Source organism: Cyprinus carpio, chromosome B9 (genome assembly GCF_018340385.1).
Source record: "Cyprinus carpio isolate SPL01 chromosome B9, ASM1834038v1, whole genome shotgun sequence".
NCBI lineage: Eukaryota > Metazoa > Chordata > Actinopteri > Cypriniformes > Cyprinidae > Cyprinus > Cyprinus carpio.
Window position 1 is genome coordinate 24,583,193 of NC_056605.1, and position 20,944 is coordinate 24,604,136.

The 20,944-nt window shown below is 36.1% G+C and overlaps 1 protein-coding gene across 4 annotated transcripts in view; it reads right to left on the bottom strand.

The window, feature by feature from the left end:
- Window positions 1-17,117, bottom strand: part of LOC109051733 (zinc finger protein Helios-like) — a 29,011-nt gene extending 11,894 nt beyond the window's left edge. The window contains exons 1-6 of one of the 4 annotated variants that reach the window (XM_042731736.1): window positions 16,881-17,117; window positions 16,697-16,791; window positions 15,056-15,232; window positions 11,988-12,036; window positions 6,719-6,823; window positions 841-1,035 (exon numbers count right to left, since the gene is read on the bottom strand). In XM_042731736.1, coding sequence (XP_042587670.1) covers window positions 841-1,035; window positions 6,719-6,823; window positions 11,988-12,021 — 334 coding nt within the window. In that variant the 5' untranslated portion in view covers window positions 12,022-12,036; window positions 15,056-15,232; window positions 16,697-16,791; window positions 16,881-17,117. Of the gene's footprint in view, window positions 1-840; window positions 1,036-6,718; window positions 6,824-11,987; window positions 12,037-15,055; window positions 15,945-16,696; window positions 16,792-16,880 lie in introns of those variants that run through there. The other 3 variants (XM_042731737.1, XM_042731738.1, XM_042731735.1) reach the window with 3 other exon arrangements.
- Window positions 17,118-20,944: the final 3,827 nt, after the last annotated feature.

Sequence of the window (20,944 nt, forward strand, 5' to 3'; positions counted from 1 at the left end):
CTGCCGCGTGAGCACCTGCTCTAAATATAGCCTGTGACTCTAAAACATACATCTGATGGACACCGAAATTTCAATCATCGGTTTCTCTAACCCCACGGTGAGCGTTGGGATGTTGCTGTGGCTTAATTAGTTAAACGTTTTCTCAGTGAAATATGACCCTGTACTGTTAGAGTGTTGTCTGGCAGTATCAACGTCAGCCCTGGGCTTGGGAACAGGTTGTGGAGGATTCCTGGGATGTTTTCCCTGAGAATAACTCCTAGTCTTAACTATTGTCTTCTTACAGAACAGCTACCCGCTCCACACCCTTTTAACACAGAAAAAAGGAAGAACGCATGAGTGACAAGCCTTGGTCACGAAAGGGTTTTGCTATTTTAATGGGAAGTCAGTGAAATGTGTTCTGTCGAAACTTACTTGAGAAGTGTCACAATGAATTTAGGCAAATCATTTGCACTTCAAATTGTTGGATTATGGTGCCGTACATTTACATACATTTTTCTTTTATAAAATATAAATATATTTATCTTTTATTAATATAAACAAATATATTTTTTCTTAAACTTTCATGTTATTTAGGGTTACCACACATTTATGAGTATGATAATGTATGTTGAGTTGCTCAAGTTCTCACAAACACCAATACTTAGCTAAAGACATTTTTAATGAGAGCAATCCTAGAAGATATATTTTCACTTTAGAAGGTACCCATGTCCAGGCTTTATATATATGTATATATGTGTGTGTGTGTGTATGTGTGTGTGTGTGTGTGTGTGTGTGTACACATTTGGGGGAAAAAAGTATTGTCATTTCATTTTTTTAAGTATATATTATGAATATATTTACCATTATATTTACCATTTGGCAGTCTTATCCCAGTCTCACTCTGCACTTCTGTTCCTTGCCCAGCATCTTGTAAGTTATTTGGGCTGTCAATCATGGGCTCCTCCAATCCAGAGCCTTCTTCACCGCTGTGTCCCGCCTCATCGGGCCTTCTCTCCGTCTCCTCCTCAGTACCTTCCTCTTGTTTGATTGTGCGTGCTGTAAGAAAACATTCAAGCTTTTAAACGAGTTTTCACACACTACAAAACACAAAAGTCAGACTTCATCGCCCACTGAACGCGCTACAGTAGTTTCCATACACATGATCAAGAACTGAAGTGTGAATTGCAACTCTTTTGAAATCACTGGTTACTATGACAGCACAGTGACCAAGAAATCTGTCCTCCAACACGATAACAGCATCGGGAGGATAGCAAACAGGAAAAAAAGGCAGACGCAGCTGTAGTCTCTAGTGTAGCGAGGCAAACGGTGGGCAGGTGGAGTTCTACATGACTGACAGTGGGAGACAGTGTAGCGGAGGTGGGCCAGCGCTTTGGTCTGGACTGAGCGGGCCTCTCCATTTATCGCAGCGCGCAGGCTGTCGAGCACCTCCAGGGAGGCCACCCCCACACGCGCAGACACACAGAGCGTGACAAAAATAGACATGCAAAGGGACATATAAACACATAGCGACACGTAAACACGCAACAGCCCGGCCCTCAAGTTTTCCGTCTCAACCACGCACACTCTCCAGGTTTCACGACAGGTGGAAAAAAGAGCAGGCAGCTTTCTATGCCATCCTGACAAACCTGTTTGTAATTTTACTGTGAGTTTAATCTCTGGGTGAGAGCTTGAGACTAAGCTTTGAGTCACCTTCGTCTTTCCCGTCTGTGTGAGTGTTGTCCCTCAGGCAAACCGCTCTGCTGCTTCACTAGATTTGAGTCAAAGTCTGCGAGTATGACTGAAATCTCTCTGATCCCCTAAAAAAAAGGTCAGCAGCTCTCAGTCTTCACAGATGCTCACAACTGAGCAATATCACTCATAAACACTATTCGGATGGGACTAGTTTTCCCTGAGGAGGTAAATGTGTGTTTCACAAACATACTTTGTCATCTGTCAGAACAGCATTTTTTCCTCAAGCAATCTTGGTAAAAAATTACAAAGGCAATTTACCCATAGTTTTAGACTTCTTCTGATTATATTGACCTTTAAATACTGTAAGTAAGGCTAAATTTGTCTTTGTGCTCCCTAGTGCAACCTCATTATGGATTTTCTCCTTTTTGCCAACTTGTAGTTCTAACAGCTGGTGACTCAAGTTCTCAACTTACTGAATGTAGAAAAAAATTAATTAAAGGGAAAGTGAGGTAAACTCCATTAATTCATCCATTAAGCATATTATATTATATTATATTATATTATATTATATTATATTATATTATATTATATTATATTATATTATATACTGTAGCATATCAGAATGATGATCATGTGATGCTAAAGATTGGGGTAATGGCTGCTGAAAATTCATCTTTACCATCACAGGAATAAATTTTTATAAAATCTAAACATTTTATATATATATATATATATATATATATATATATATATATATATATATATATATATATATATATATATATATATATATATATATATATATATTAAAAAAGAAAACAGTTTATTTAAATTCTAATAAAATTTCAAAATATTACAGATTTTACTGCAGTTTTAATCAAATAAATGCAGCCTCTGTGAGCATTAAATACTTTTTTCAAAAATCTTAATAATTCCAAACTATATATGTTAATTATAAGATATAAATCTTAATTATTCCAAAAATAATTAGGTATAATTGGTATATAGAAAATGGTAATTAAAACACTTTTAAAAATGGCACATTTTACAGCACATGACTTACTGAAACGCAATCATCCAATACACAATCTCACCCTGGTGTCAACTAATAAGACCCCCATCCCATTCGAATCAGTTTAGAAAATCCCTTCCAAGTAAAGCTATACACAGACTAAAATTACTGTCAAATATATAAAGCATCTGTCTGAATCTCTCAGTTAAGAAACTGTTTACACACGATAACATGCAGGTTCACAGAGCTTTTGAAAGATAAGTGCTGTGTGGCAGTGCCACAACGATAACCCTCACTTCACCCACTGGCACTTCCAACGAAGCATTACAAGCGTACTTGCTTAATATTGCACAAGAGATCCTCACTTTCAAAGAAACACGTATGACTCGCAATAACAGCGGCAAGCCTCGGTGCACAAAAGAAAAACTTGCTCTATACCTAGAGCAAATGCAGTGCAATCCTGTCAACACATCACAATCGAACGCTGTTACCTTAATGTGACGAGACGTATGTTTTTCCAATTTCTGTGTCCATTCTGTCAATTACTGACCCCAGAAAACAGCTCCAGCATACACGTTATGGAGTGTCTATGATGGCTGCAGCTGAATGAACTTGAAATGGTTGCCGGGACAACATACAGAATCCTTTAGCATTCTCATCATCAACTGATCAAAGAAGATGAATGAGAACAAAACGCACTCAGTGCTGAGGATACATACACCCTAGCCATCGCCTAACAGGCTAACATGATAAAAGCAGAGTAAAACGAAATAGTCAGATGCATAAAAAACAAGTCTCTTTCTATTAAAATTTCACCTTTGCAGAAAATTTCACCTTTGCAGTCTTTGGCTATGTGTTTGTGGACAAGATAAGGCATATTAGGTTAGATATTCCCTTTCCTTGTCAAGATCCTTCTGTCCCTCCACTCTTTACCAGAACCTTGAGTCAGTTTGAGCCTGTACTTCTGCCTGCTCTACAAGATACTGTAAGCCAGCTTAAACCCTCTGGATCTTCCTATGACATTCTTCCTCATCGATTTTTTTAAACATATTTTTGAGGTGATTAGGCCTACTGTTCATTATTACTTAAGATTACGAACAGCTGCCTTGAAATGCCAATGGTTCCAGATGACATGAAGCACGCCACTGTCCATCCACTTCTTATAAAGCCTAATTCAGATCCAACAGTGCTGCAGACTCATTTTATGCCAGTCTCAAATCTCTATTTTATATCTAAAATTTTAGAGAAATTAGGTTTTCACCAACTACAGAGCTTTCTGTTTAATAACAATATTTTCAAATTGTTCCAATTGGGTTTTAGGAAAAAACATTCTACAGAAACAGCACTGGTAAAAGTTCTGAATGATATTTTACTGACTCTTGATGCTGCCAGATCTGCTGCGTTAGTGCTGTTAGATCTGAAGGCTGCATTTGATACAATTGACCACTTTTTTGTGATTACTCATTTGGCGCACTGGGTGGGCATTCAGGGTTATGTTCTCAAATGGTTTCAATCCATTTACATTACATTTACATTTAGTCATTGAGCAGACACTTTTATCCAAAGCGACTTACAAATGAGGACAATGGAATCCTAGTTTAATAACAGAAGGTTCTCTGTTAGTGTTGGTGAATTTACTTCAGATGCCGCTCCCCTTACGTGCGGAGTCCCTCAAGGCTCTATTCTCGCTCCAATCTTGTTCTCTTTGTACATGCTTCCCCTGGGGTCAATTTTTAAGAAACATGGTGACTCCTTTCATTTTTATGCAGATGATACCCAAATCTATCTGCCCCTGGAATCTAATAACAAGGGTTTGGATGCTCTCCTGGCATGTCTAGCTGATGTTAAGGCCTGGATGTGCAAAAATTTTCTTTACCTTAATGAAGGCAAAACTGAGATAATAGTTTTTGAGTCATCAGAATTTGCTAGCTCCCCTGGAAAATCTTGGCCATTTGTCTTCCTGTGTGAAACCCATAGTGAATAATTTGGGGGCCTGTTTTGATAGTGCTCTCAAATTTGACAAACAGATTAGTAAATTTTTTTTTCCATCTCAGAGTCTTAGCTAAAGTGAAACCATTTATTTATTTTAAGGACTTTGAAAGGGTCATTCATGCTTTTATTTCAATGAGGCTCGGTTACTGTAATTCCCTTTATATGGGTATTAATCAAGCATCTCTTAAACGACTTCAAAATGCCGCTGCTAGGCTCCTTACTGGTGTGCGTAAATGAGAGCACATTACCCCAGTATTAATATCTTTGCATTTGCTCCCAATTCATTATAGAATTGATTTTAAAGTCCTGCTGCTGTTTTTTAAAGCTCTGAATGGGTTAACTCTTGTATATCTGTCTGATTTATTATCTGCTCACAATCCTGGAAGGTCTCTTAGGTCTTCCAACCAGAGACTATTAAACGTTCCTCGGACGAAGAGGTGACCGAGCCTTTGCTGTTGCTGTTCCGAAACTCTGGAACAGCCTACTGGTTTCTATTAGAACTGCCTCTACACTGAATGAGTTTACAGCCAAACTCAAGACCCATCTTTTTTCTCTGGCTTTTAACTGTAGTTAATTGTGCAATGTTAGCTCTGTTCTGTGCTGTAATTTATGTTGTTCTGAGTGTTAATGTTATTGATATTTGATTGATTGTACAGCACCTTGGTCAACAATCATTGTTTTTATTGGTGCTATATAAATAAAGTGGAGTTGAGTTGAGATATAGTCGAATCTGTGTATCCCTCCGCCTCCAAGTGCATGCATGGGGTTAACTAAACCAAATGTGTAGATTAGACTTCTCTTTACCCAGTAACATGTTTCTCAACGTCCTGTGCAACATGACCAATAAATTATCTAGAAGAACAATCTCCATCTGGGATCATGGTCTGCACCTCCATCTTTCAGTGGCGAGCGCTTCCCTTTTCTCAGTATGCAAGCTCATGCTGACAAGCCCTCCATCGTACCACCAGTTGATTTTGAGGAAGGGACAGGTCACAGACTGGGCCTATCCCATCATATCGTAGATCAAGCTGCAACTTCTATTTTTTAGACTGCAAGATAAAGGTCCTTCCTCTCTCCCTTGTGAGCTGATGCTCACTCATTTCTCCTTTTTCAGATCTTTTGCAATAGAAAGTGACATACTGTACTTCTTATTCTAAGGCTAAAGGGATAGTTAACCAAAAATTACAATTCTGTCAGCATTTGCTCTCTTATTTCAAGCTATAAAAAAGGATGTAAAAGCACTACAAATATTGTGTGCTACATCTCAAATGTTCTGAAGCTATAGGAAAGCTTTGTGTGAAAAACAGGTCAATTCAACATTTACTGACAATCTTCCTTTCTTAGTAAGTTGTTAACATGAAAACTGCTGTAAATAAATCAATGTGTCATTGAGTTGATTCAAATGAACAAATCATTCAAAACAACTTTTATGAACTGAATCAATTATTCCTTTAAAGTCAAAAGAACGATTCACTTGTAAAACAGAGTTTGTTACTTCTGCTTAAGCTCTCTTTGTGAGAGATGTTTTCATTGAATAATGACTGAAATTGTGTGCTTTTCCTCAAAGATATTATATAATTTGGAAGACTTTCGATACAGTCATACGGCCTACATTTATGAAATTGTGCATCCTTTTTGAAGCTTAAAAACTCCAGTCATGATCTTTTGTGTTACACGAAAAGAAAGAAAATCATAAAGGTTCGGAATAACACATTCCCCAGGAAAATAAAGGTACAAAGCTGTCACTGGGGCGGTACCCTAAGGTACAAATGCTAAAATGTCTACCCCCCCCCCCAACCCGCCACCATGGTACATACATAGTACCTTAAATGGTACTTTTAAAGAATACCTTTTAGCTTTTGTACCTTAAGGTAATGTTTTTGTCTGAGAGCGCATGAGGGCAAGTAGGCTACATGATAACAGAAACATCATTTTGGGTGAACTATCCCTTTAAGATAATCTAATCAATGCAGCACATCTAAAAAAGTCAAATGAGAACAGGTATTGCTGGGAGTGGACTTGTTAGAAGATGGGCCAACTTACCAGCAGGGGAATCAGGACTTTGGGAACGTTGGCCATTGGGTGTGCTGGTCGACAGGTCCACCAGCATTTTCGAGTTCTCCTTCCTGGGAGAGCAATCGCCGTTACCTAGGAGACAGACAGAAACAAGTGCACTGAGGACATTGCCTTGCTCCAGGCAGCGCAGCTATTGTGGCTAAATGCAGCTCTGAACTCAAATCTATACAAGCAGACAGTTCAAGGAAGACATTTCATAACTGCTGCACTTGGAGATTATCAGTCAAAGAAGAAACTGAATAAAGGATAACTGCAACAAAAACTTCTAGATTTATTTCTTACTGTCATTTATCACTCAAATACACTTTCAACTGTAAATCTTTGTACTGAATACTGGTTATACTTTTTACAGCAATTAATTTACTGTTCAAAACTCTATTACAGTTCTGGTCTGAGATGCTGATTAGCTAATACAGTGTTCAACACAACATAGCAACAGATATGAAGTGAAACATGTTCAACTAGTCACTGTATAGAAGTTAAAATAATGTAGATTTAAATCTATTTCCTACTGCAGTCTCACTCTTTATTTACTCTATCATACAATTCAAATAATGTTGACTTGTTGGGGAAGTCGTGGCCTAATGGTTAGAGAGTTTAACTCCTAACCCTAAGGTTGTGGGTTCGAGTCTCGGGCCGGCAATACGACTGAGTTGCCCTTGAGCAAGGCACCGAACCCCCAAATGCTCCCCGGGTGCCGCAGCATAAATGGCTGCCTACTGCTCTGGGTGTGTGTTCACGGTGTGTGTTTGTTCACTGCTGTGTGTGTGCACTTCGGATGGGTTAAATGCAGAGCATGAATTCTGAGTATGGGTCACCATACTTGGCTGTATGTCACGTCACTTTTTTCACTTAAATACAAATATACCACCTAAAATGTAAAAAATACTGACATAATGTAATAATGCATATAAAATATTTATATAATTTATATAATTTAACAGTTACTAAATTAACAATTATTTTCAGGTAAGCTGTGGTCTATTTAAATGAATGAAATAAATAATAAACTTTTATTTAGGTATATCATTATGTCTATCATATGTACATATTTTTATTATGTATTTTACTAAATTTATTGACTGAATCAACTCGACTGGTTAATTTACACAACAACTGCTCATATTCACTTTCTGTACATTTGAACCCTCTAAAATAGATATCCATCTAAAATGTTCTATGATCCTCCATAATACTCTTTGATAACTTGGTAAAGGAGAGCAACATACAGTATCTAATGGTTTTCAGGTACTGTATACACTAACTGCTTTTAATAGCACCCATCTCTTTTACCAGAGCTGAAATTTCTCTAGGGTCAGTGACCAGCTCAACACTTCAGTTTACACAGACGGTGTGCCATCATCTCATGTGGGGAGAGCTTGTTAAGCTTTCAGCCACATCCTTAAGATTCAGATTGGATTTCCTCATCTCTCCGCACCCACTGCGCACCGGCTTTGGGAAATAATACGGCTTCAGTGCATCAACTCAGGGGGAGCGATTCCTGCTCCCTGATCCCGTTACCCACTGACCCCTTCAGAGCCAAACACTCAATACAACGGCAACGACATTAGACGGCTCTTAATGCTTGCATTATGCATACACACAGCCACCAAGGGCGATATTGCGGCTTAGATCATTCCTTGAACTCCGCGTTTATTACTGGAAAGTACCTTGGATGTCACAGTTAAGCTGGCTGTTATATCTCTAACCAATGTACTAAATCTAGTCAGTCCCTCCTTCAAACAGGTTTGTTGTGTAGCAGAGTCAGTCTGCCAAAGGGCTTTAAAACTGTATTCATGGCATTTTTAATGTTTCATTTGCCTGTGTTGCTCTTGTGAATCAACAGGTCCTTTTTCAATCTCCAAACGATTTTAACTTTCATGCCCTATAAAAGTTTTGCATTTGTGATTAAAGTAAATGAATCAGTAAATGAGGGCCTTTGAGGTACATCAGGCGACAGATATCTGTGCTGTCATGCTGGCAGACAGACACTGTCATTCTGACAGGGAGAGCAACTCGGGGAGACGCAGCCAATGACACAATCCCAAAGCCCGTCTCGGGTTACGGGGCCGGAGTTGAGGGAAATCTCAGGTAACCGGCAGTCCCTTGGCAACGGGAAACAAGCAGCCACTCCGATTTGAGTGACGGCTGAGGGGAGGATTTTCCATAACAGAGCGCTGTGTCTGATGGCCTCCCAGCCTGAGAAAGGTTCTCAGGAAAAGAGATCTGTGAGAGTAAACTAAACTCTTGTACAGTAGCGACTGAAACCACTCTCTTATCCGACATCTAAACCGAACCATGATAAATATCATTTCCAATGCCAAGCGCATGCTACAAGATTGAAGTATATTACCCTGTGTGTGTTTAAAGACTTACAGCTTGTCTTTAAAACTTGTCTTTAGATGAATTTATAGTATGTAGTACATGCAGCTTCTTCAGTCAAAAATATAGTAAAAACAGTAATATTGCTAAATATTATTACAATTTAAAATAATTACTCCAGTCTTCACTGTCACATGATCCTTCAGAAATCATTCTACTATGCTGATTTGCTGCTCAAGAAACATTTATTATTATTATCAATGTTGAAAACATTTTTTTTTTTTTTTTTTGTGGAAACCCTGATAAAAAGAATGCTTAAAAGAACAGAATTTATATGAAATAGAAATCGTTTGCAACATTATAAATGTCTTTACTGTCACTTTTGATCAATTTAAAGCATCCTTGCTGAATAAAAGTATTAATTTCTTTAAAAAAAAAAGTCTTACTGACTTCTGGTTGGTAGTATATTATACATTTTTTGGGTCTAGCTTCCCAGTCTTGCAGTCTGTGCTTGGCTCTGCTATCATATGAACAATCTCTGACGCACATTAATATGTGGTTTTCACAGTTTTAAAATGATTCCACTTTGTTTAATTTGTTCTACAAATCACACTGACATTCCCACACATATGATTGTTGATGGGCCGAGAGCTCTCTTGTAATGACGGCCTACAACATACGGTTTATATTAATAAGGCTACCATCTTCCCCCGTGTAGTGATGCATGCTGAAAATCCGTAGGCCCTTTGGAGACTACTGGAGTGACTACAGGTCTGGCCTGTGCCACTGCTGAGTCAGAATCAGATCCCGATTCACTCATTCGCTAAGGCTGTGTGTATACCAATCAAACAGCAACCTACAGAATGGACTGTTCCATACGCTTTTTTTTTTAGTGGATCGATGAGGAAAATAATTGGGGGTGTTTTCAATAGTGGCCCACGGGTTAACGTCAACGTGAAATGCAACACGTGTGACTTCTATAATGATTTTACAGTGAAACTGGATTTTCAGTGAGAGAAAAAAAAGAAGATTTTTATTCATCAGATATTGGTAGAAGCACAAAACGTGGATGATGAATACTGGAAAAAGTTCAGTTTAACTAAAAATTATGAGTAGTTTTTTTTTTTTCATGCACGCATGAATCATATGATACATAATACATATGAATATGGTTAAATTGGATTTTACGTGGACTTTAAGTTCAGGAGGAAAACAAAGAAGCTACATTTCATTGCATAGTTCACCAGAAACTGTTTGAAATCGAGCTGGTTATGCATAGGATTGGGTAACTATGCAAATATTATCATTAAACTCAATAGCGGCTAGAACATTGAAGTGATTTGTGCATCATGGTTGCTGCCGGCTCTATTCCAGTACTGGGGGTGGAGCTTGGAGGCAGGTTCTGTGCCAGAGTGCCGATACTAGACAAAAAAACTGAGTCTTTAACAGGATCGCTTCTCCCAGGAAAGAGAGTGATTGGTTGTGGCATGTCGTAGATGCTAAAGTTCGAGCGTGGATCAGGTTTATCCTGTCCGTCCACACACCTCCAAACCATCCTTCCACATCAAACACAAAACACATTCCCACTCACGCTCCTCACCACCTGCCACTACTGAACTGCTCTTGTTTAAAAGGACAAGCTGAAGGGGACAAGGTCTTATTAGCATATCAATAGCAGTTTAGTGTACAAAAGGCTGAAGTATTAGCCTGCGATCTGAGATGGACAAACTTAAGACTCTCTTTTTTTTTTTTTTTTTTTTTTTTAGGAAACAGACACCAAGCTGCTGTTCAAGTATTCCCAAATTTGGAAAACTATCACTAAGTGGTTTTAGTAAGAAAGGAATAGATGATGTGAAAATAAGCAAAATATTGCTTTGAAGACACTTTGACATGTCTGAGACACAGTTTAAAATCAGCAGCACTTTGTTATATTTTACTCTAAAGAGTAAAAAGATAATGCTATTCAAAAACAAGGTGTGGATCGGCATTCAATCATGTTTTTAAATATAACAAGCCCTTTAAGAAAGGAAAAAGCCTTTAAAGGTGCATGGAACCAAGTTAAACTGTAAACTTTTCATTTTCCAAGACACCTGCAAGAATTTTTAGATGAGGGACGTTTTATCAGCATGTTCCATCTGAGAGAATCTGCCAGGGGAGTTAACGGGCTTGAAGGTACCAATGCGCACCAGGTACTGAAGCTCCGTCCAGATAACAAATCTCAAGAGGAGCCAAGAGTTAGCTTTTGAACGGGATCTTAGGGTCAGCTCGTGTGCTTGACTACTGCACATATTCATAAAGCAGAATTGGCTTTACAGCTGCAGAAAAACTCCCACAGTGCTGCTGGATTTAGATAGCATATCTAAAATAAATCAATACACATGCAAAATAAAGCAACAAATTATGTCTACAATGCATAAAAGTTCAGCTTTTAGATGACCTGGTTATCCAACCCAAAAGCATTCCTTCATAAACCTTGATCCATATATATGAATCTCATTTTCGGAAGTCAGAGCAAAATGACAATTACCAATACGCTAAAGTCTAAACCTAATGGAGTGTGTGCTATACATAAACCAGGCATGAGAGAAGCAGGTGACATGATAACATCACTGTGATGGCGGAACTGCTTGACTATTTTAGGTCTGTATGTGCTTTGATTGATTACAGTTAAACAATTACTGTGCTATTATTTCTATTTCAATGTCTCTCCTATAAAAGAATTCTACAGTAAACAACACTCAGGAAATATAGAAACAAATAAAATACAAAATCCATGCAATAGACATAATTCATAAAGACACATTTTATATAAACCTGACAAGCATAAACCCCCTCAAAAATGCCTTTCAACATGCTTTTATGTGTTAAAAACATATTTTCTTGAATATGGCCATATGCAAAAAACCTTACTTACTTGCAATATAGCCATTCGACGCCTCCATGTCCATATTCAGGGGGCAGAACTGTAAAATGAAGTTGAGTTATAAATTAGATGAATGATTCTGTATGACTGAAATAAAAAATGTACATTTGACAAACATTACTGGTACAGGTTTCTTTAAGTGATTAGAGTGAATATTTTTTACATCTAGTGAAATTCAATGTAAAGAACAAGAAGGTCATTTAAAAAGTAATGAGTGACCAAGAAATTATATAATAATTTGACAACACCAAGGTCCAAACACTAGGCGTTCAATGTAGACAGTTTTTGTAATCAATTTTTCATTTCCAAATCAGTATCTCTGGAACATAAACAAGCTGCTGTGCTGAAATACACGAATGTACGACTCTTCAATGTTACAATGTTACACATTTCTGTTACAAATTTGAGCTCTTCTGAACTGAATGCAACTGTCTGTTATTGTCTATTACTCTGTTACCTCCATTTATACTCTAAAAAGTTAATTGCATTTTATATAAAACATTTCTAAATTGTCTTGTGAAGTATTAGGGAAGTGACAACTTCCTGGTTAGGCAAAAAAAAGATGCATGCAAAGTGTGAAAATTGCCATATTTTCACTGAGTTTCAGGTCCTTCTATTGAAAAATAAGTCTAAAATTAAATGCTTGGACAGAGCAAGTGAGCTGCGAAAATCAGTAATGCCTCATCTGATGTATATCGTCCATCAGATCATTTCAAACCAACCTCACTGCTGGACAGAAACACGTTTTGCCACGATATGACATATTCTATAACTTACACAGCTTTCATTTAAGTAAAGTAAAACAATAAATCTAAGGCTTATATTAGAGCAAAGTCATATGAAAAAATAATTTACAAAAAAATTGCATCAAAATATTACAAAGGCAACTGATCACAGCATTAACAAGTGTTTACTGGTTTAATATTCTAGAACGGACTGGGAGGAATGTAATTTTTTTACTAGTGATGACAGATAAAATGAGAAATTCCATGACGTTTATTAGAACAGTATTATAAATAAGAGCTACTGCACGCTGCTTGCGTTTTGCTCAGACATAGAAAGTGCAAAAATGGCTCCATGCACATGTGTAAAAATATAATCTCTTGACCTAGACCAAAATAGTCCTTACAAAACCTCACTTATGCCAGAGAGTAGGGCATTTACAAGCACTGGGTCAAGTTTGGAAAGAGAAAATTGATATTTTTTTAAAAAATGTTTAACAACTAATTATGATTTAGTTCATAAAGCACTGACATTAGTATTTGTACAAACAAATTTGGCTGAAGCATTGTATTTCTAAACCTATTAAGTTAATATCAAGAAACCCAATTAAGTAGCTTAATATTACGTAAACATTCACTGTTGTGCTTCATTAAATCGCAGATGATTAAAAAAATCTAAGCAAATGCACAAGACAGAAAATAACTGTTTGATTAATAGAATTATAAAATAATTTCTCTGCCCTGCACTCTTACATAATGACCTGTGGAAATGCACGGTCTTAAAAGCATTATTAACTATAACGTGCACACATAACATTAAAAACTGATAAATCAGTAAACTATAAAGTTAGCTTTTTGCTACCCAATTAGCCCTCATAAAGTCAGGAATCGCACAATTCCATCCATAAATCATGAGGAATAATTTGACATTACACAAAAGTGCACATGGATACTCTGAGCCAGATCAAAGTTTCTGGAATAAACGACACAAATTACAGTTCCTAGATATGGAAATACAACCAGATTAGAAGAATAAATTAGCCCTTAAATTCAATGCACTGAACAGCATGTCATGCAAAGCATTAGGAGTGAAGTTGCCCTTAATGTATGGCCCCGCACTTCTCCAGGGGCCCCAGCATACACGACACACAGCCTTCATCCAGCACTACAGCACAACACTGCCAACCCCTATTAATTCCTCAATATGAACAGTCGACATACAAGTAATATCTCTTTCCTAGTTAAAAAAAAAATAATAAAAAATTCTAATTAAACTCCTTTGAGATTTAATGGAAGTTATATGTGCTATATGGGTCAATGACAAATAAGGATGTCCGAAATGAAAAAAAGAGAACTGTTAAAAATTTAACGCAAACCACATGTACTTTGTTTTTAGAAATGTTTTCTTTGGATGTTGGTTTCATACATTAAAAAATAAATATAACTTTCTATGAAGAATTCAATTTTATGACTCTAAAATTGTCATGTGTTATAACCTTCAAGAAGTTCTCAAATACTTTTCTACACCACATTATCGTTATTTTGACTGACACTTTATAACATTTAATACTTAAACTTATATTCTTCCAAATCAAAATAAAGAAAATGTAACATTTTTGAGGAATATCGAGGCGTATTCTTAGGCTTAATCTATCTGACCTAAACAAAATAAAATATATTCATAAAAAGTTCAAAATATTTGAAGAAAAAAAATCATCACAGTCATGAGGGTCTTCAGGGGTCTCTGTTTTATGGTTGTCACATGAAAACAAAATGGCTTCCTGCTTGTTGGTTATGCCACACTGACTTTTTGAAACAATAATATTACTTCTTTTTTTTTTTTTTTTTTTTTTAATGATCTCAAAATTGACTCTTTTTTTTTTTTAACAATACATAAATAAATACTAATAAAAGACTACCAAGCTAATGACACCAGCAATTTCAAGAACGGTAATTACACTTTTTAATTTATTTGTTACTTTCACAATTTCCGAACTATCTAAACATTTTTGACTTCGAGCCCCCCAAGAATAAAGAGATAAAAATATCAAAATGAATTTAATTAAGACACTGAAAACATGTTCATTATAGACTATGTGTACTCAAGTAGTGCTTATGAAGTTATGAGACCCGGACAAAAATTAGCGTCACATCATTGACCCATAAACGGATATTAATAAAGATTTACATGTGTCACTTTAGCTATGTGGCAGTATTAATAAACAATGGCAAAAAAAGGGTAATTGACTATAAGCATTATAGCTTGAAAAACGTCTTTCCGGACTTTAATTGAACCACAAGACTCTACGTATTAACAATTAAAAATGAAACCTTTACCTTTTTGTTTGGTCTCCCCCCTGTGAAAACGCAAATAAGTGTCCAAAGAAATCCTTGCGTAAAAACAATCGATTATTTCCAATGACAGAGGCTTTTCAGTCTCTACTGTGATGATGAAGTCCTCTGATGACTGTCATGTTCAACTGGAGTTCATATTGGTCACAAACAGGGGACGATCTTGCACCAAAACGAAAAAAAAAAGAAGAAAAAAGTTAGGAAGCAAGCTTGGGTTTGTATGTTTTGGTGACTTCCTTTGCGCCGAACAAGCCCGTCAGCTTTTCCATTTCACACGCGTCTAAGCGCTTTCCTCTCAACTATTAGATTTCTTCCTCTGATCTGAAACTGCTTTGACATAGTGAAGTGAAACCTGCGCCTGTTCAACACCTGAGTAAATCGATGTCAGGCTAGGGCGAATACCCAACTGGATCCACCGGTTCCAAGGGAATTAAGCCATAAATAAGGAAATGATGGGAACTGCCTACAACAGGCTTAGAGCCCAATATTTCCACCTGTCTGTCACTTCGTCAAAGGTTGTGGGATGACTGTGTGCGTGTTTTCTATATGCTTCATGTGCAGCTCAGTGTATCAGTATTCATGTGACACATACACCGATAGTAGGCTAATTCTCATCAATTTAAAAGCGTACTCTTGTAAGAGTTGTCATGACTTCTCGTAATGCGCAATAAATGCGGCAATGAATCATTCCTTTATTTACAAACAAGACTCGTAAATGTTGATAAAAGCGCGGATTATGAGGGTTTAGGGTGTCAATTATTTAAAAAAAAATGGGGGAGGGGGTCTTAAAAGTATGCAACTCATTATTTTCCTCATGCGTTTCAAAAGCATTTTAAAACGTTTTTGTTAACTACAAAGTTAGCTTATAAGTTAGAGTGCGCTAAATATATAACCTATTGCAACAATTTGATCGCTGTTTATCGCCAACAAAAAATAAGTAAGCTGCTATCAGAATTACTCACGTTAATAAAGATTTACCAGTCACAAATATATAACAAAAATAGGCTATACATATATATAGCCTATTTTTGTTATATATTTGTGATTGGTAAGTCTTTATTAAGTCTTATATATTTATTTAATCTTGTTATATATATATATATATATATATATATATATATATATATATATATATATATATATATATATATATAGATTGTAGAAAAAAAAAAAAAAAAACTTTTTAAGATTTAGAGTTTACTATTAGGCCTATCTCTGTATGTGCGCTAGCGCCGAAACTCAAATGGGAAATCTCAACGATTGGGCCCAGAAAAATAGTCAGACTTTTTCTCCCTTATTGTTGTATGTAGGCTAGTTATGTATGTATGTATTTTAAACAATTCGCATACTGTTAGCGACGAATCGGCTACTTGTACAGTCGCCGGACACTGTACGCAATATCTGTTTTACGCGGGACCGAAAGCAATCACCTGTTGCTGTGGTTACCTCAATTAGCGATTGGGTTAATTTCTGTTCGCAAGCGATACATTTAGCGCTTTCTGACTTGTAACATACGGACTTGTAACTTGTAATGTAACTTTTTGGTTACTGAAACGATGTTTAAAAACGCTGCAGAAACGCACTTATACGTAAACTACATGTAAAAAGAACAAACAGACCCCACACCTTTTTCTTTAACCTGTTTTGAGGGCTTCAACCCCTTAAATAGGTGGGGTCAAACTCCCCCATAATTCGCACCCTGATCCGGACGCGTCCTGGACCTGTCAAAACACAGAATACACAGACGCATAAACCCTTTAAACAAAGAAAGGACAAACCTTGACGTTCGCAGAGGACGTTTTTAGCTTAACTTTATCAATGAATGGGGTGCCACTCATCCATCTCCTCTGATGTGGAGCGTCTAAATGTTGTGTATCCACTGCAGTGCGATAGACGCGCAGCAATAGTGATTCCCTTCGCCTGCTTCCTCCATCTTCAGACGGACAGCAGCGACCGGCTGACTCAGAGAAACGGATCTATCAGTGCCACTCGGTAATCGATTAGACGCCTTATCAGTGCATTTAAAATGCGTTTGGCGTGATCTCCACTATTTAGATATCTATAGGAACGCAAGAAAGAGGAGAAACTGGGATTCAACCTGGTATTCCAAACCACGTGGCATGTTATAATTTATTCACACCGTTTGTTATAAGAAAGTATTGTAATTATTAAGATAATAAGCCTTTATTATGATTAGTTTGTTTATTTTGAGGTATTCTAGATCATGTGATCACTGTTGGGGTGCTGTCCCTTACACATCCTTCTATGCCTCTTCACTGGTTCTTTAGCCTATATAGGCCACATGGTTTTAGTTTTATTTATTTTATTTTTTTCAAACACTTTTCTAATGGGAAAGAATAAGGTAAGAAACGAGTCACAATTATTACAGGCAAATTCATTTGTATGTTAAAAAAAAGATTTGGGGTGGACATCAGTTTAAATGGCAGTAATTCTTCTCTTGGGCCCCCTCTACTGACCGGAGAGAGAAGTACAGCACTGACCTAGTTGGAATCCTGTCAGAACTATGAAGAGCTGGTGATGTCAGTGAAGTACTTTTTGAAAATACTGAGGAAATCACACATTATTCAAATTCATGCCAATACAATACATATCAGATCAAATTTTAAGATAGATCTTTATATATTTATATTTTAAAAAAAAAACTAATTTATAGTAATAATTAGCCGTAATTTCAGTATAACTAGCCTATACAGTCAGTGAAACCAGCGCCACTAATGATCTTGTCATTTTCTTGATCATCCTTGGAGAGTGAATCAGTGCGGTCTTTAGGATCTGCATAAGAATGGCATCGAGATGTTTCGCTGAGATGAATAGCTTGTAACAGAAGGAAATGAAGCAGGTCATATTAGTCATGAAAGGTTGTGCATTTCCATTTTTCATTGTTTCTTTTACAGTAAATTGAAGATGTGGATATTAAAATTTATTACTGTAAGTGAGGTGCTTAAAGAGGGTTTCATCTCTTTTATACCAACTGCATTGCTTTTCCATTTCACTAAGTTCTCTTTCCTTGACTGTTTGGTGATGTGAACTGAAACATGCCTGTTCAACACCTGGATCAATCTAAAGTTTTTAACTAAGGTTTAAAATGGTTGTGCTATTTATACAAAAAGAGTTTAATTCATCATTTTAAACAATCAAAATTTAAATAAAAAAGGTGAAACAAATGAATAAAAAAAATAAAACCACGCAATTATAAAAATAGATCAGTATTTAAAATGGTTTAAGAAATTGTGCTCATGCTACTGCATACAGAAAAAAAAACCTGTTTAATCAATAATTTGATTAAATACATACATGCATGCATAAACAAACAAACATTTTACCACAGTAACAACTAGGAAAACAATTCTAAAATTAGGCTGAGATCATTTCTCACCCACAAATATTTATAAAAGTGATCTTGTGGAAAATGAACAAAAGTTGATTTGCTTTGAACTATTTAATAAGGTCACCGTTTACGTGTTTAACTGTGTTCTTTGAGGCTACATTGTTTGTTTACACTACCATCAACTCTCTGATTTGTAGAAGTATCCTCAGATAACAATCAGTTGCTTTTGTTAAGAAGCTGCTGGTTAACTTTCCATGGTTTATAGAGCACTGTTTGAAGTAGAGGGGAAACCGTTAGACGCCCCCCTCCCTGCAACCCTCTCCCCTACCTTTCTTGTATATCTTTATTTCTTTTTTTCTTTACATTGCTGTCTACTTTTCTCTCTTCTTTAGGTTTCAGCCATCCAAGAATTACCTCATTCATTCTGTAATGGTTTCCACAGTCCTACATGATCATAATACATTCAGTGCCAGTATAACGGACAGTTATAAACTTAAGCTCAGTCCCAAACAAGGATTCTCAGGTGAGTGTCAGCATCATTCAGGTTTAGTGAACAATTTAGGCTGTAACTGGACTCAATAGATGACTAAAAAATTAAATTCAGCACATTTGATTTAAAGGCTCATCATGGTCATGATGGACAGCTATAGTTAAACATAAAAAATAAGAATAAAAATTACTTTATCAATTTTTTTTTAACTTGTAAAGTTAAACAACAGACTATGAAATGAGAAATCAAATCAGTCACACAATTAAACAAAAAGATTATAAGTAAATAAAGCAGATAATTTCATTTAGGAGGAGATTTAAAGATTTAGTTGATGATTTGAAATACACTGTACATACTGTTAGGGCACATATTGACAATAGAGAAGCAAATGTGCTAGCTGAAGCATGAAGTTCATTGTACATCCTGTGCTGGTTTAATCGTGGGTAACGAGGTTCACCCAATATATGTAAAGTGTGTTGTACTTAAACTTAAACAATACTTCTTAAAGTTACACGGGTTGAATTTCTTTTTTAATTCTATTCTGTATTTGATAGATGTTAAAAATATTAAAAATAAAAAAACAGCTGCATGTTTTTCCTTGCACTTAGGTTACAGGTAAAAGGTCTTCTTAAAAGAATAGATCACCCTAAAATGAAAATTTACTTACCCTCAGGACATCTAAGATGTAGATGAGTGTTTCTTTAATGAAACAGATTCTGTAAACTTCAGCATTACATCACTTGCTCACCAGTGAATCCTCTGCAGTGAATGGGTGCCATCATAATGAAATTTAAAACAGCTGATAAAAACATCACAATAATAAACAAGTACTCCAGACAACTACAATTCATTAATTAACGACTTCTGATGTGAAAAGTTTGCACGTTTGTAAGAAACAAATTCACCATTAGGACATTTCAACTTCAAACCAAATCCTCCAGCCATACTGCTTTATCCAGAAAAAAAAAAAGAAAAAGAAAGTTGTCTCATCATGAGAGAAACAGGATGGACCTTTTCACTGGAGGAAGCATTATTATGGATTGTGGACTAGTGTTTTGGCCAGAAGAAATGGTTTGAAGTTAAGATACCTTAATGATGGATTTGTTGCTTACAATGTGTTGATTGTGTCAGATAAATATAGATTAATTACAATTTAATCACAATTACGAAACAAGTTTAAGAACAAAAATCTTTTTTATTGGAGTATGTGGGTGCTTAAATATCCTCACTTATTCAATAATTACTGAAAAACTATTGATTTAATCACCTTACACAAAAGTGAAAATCATAAACAAGTGTAACAAATGTATGATCATTTCAGGGATTGCAGTTTGCCACATAAAATGTGAATCAAATGATCTCAAAATGTATATTTTGTTCTTATACTCCAATAAATTAATCCAAGGAAATTTTGCAGTGCATAACAACAACAAAAAAAAAAAAAAAAACAAAAACAAAAAAATGTTTTGAAACACACACACACACACACACACACACACACACACACACACACACACACACACACACACACACACACACACACACACACACACACACACACAAACACACAAATAGGCTTTTTATCACACAAGACCTTTACGCCCTTTGTACTCTACTTATACAATCAATGAAATTATACACCCATGAGTCTATTACTCTTCCTCAAAATGTTCAATGTACAATAATATTAACATTTTGGATTCCTACTGGGCACAAAAAAATATATATATATTCTAAATTCACTACCAGTGGATCAATCATTTCAGCTCTATAATAAACTTTCCAGTTCATTCCTGCAGTAGTTTATCTCACTTCTTTCAATACTGTTACTCTTGGGTACTCTCTATTTTTCTCAACTAGATTGACTTCAACATAACTCATGTAGATAAAATAGGATTTTATTGTCTCTATCTATCAGAGTTAGATGACAGAATAAGGATTTTACAAAGGAAATATAAAACCAAAAGATGTCTGGATTAGGATGAACTATTTCTCCAGAACAATCATCTCCTATGACTTCAGTACGGTTCAGAAT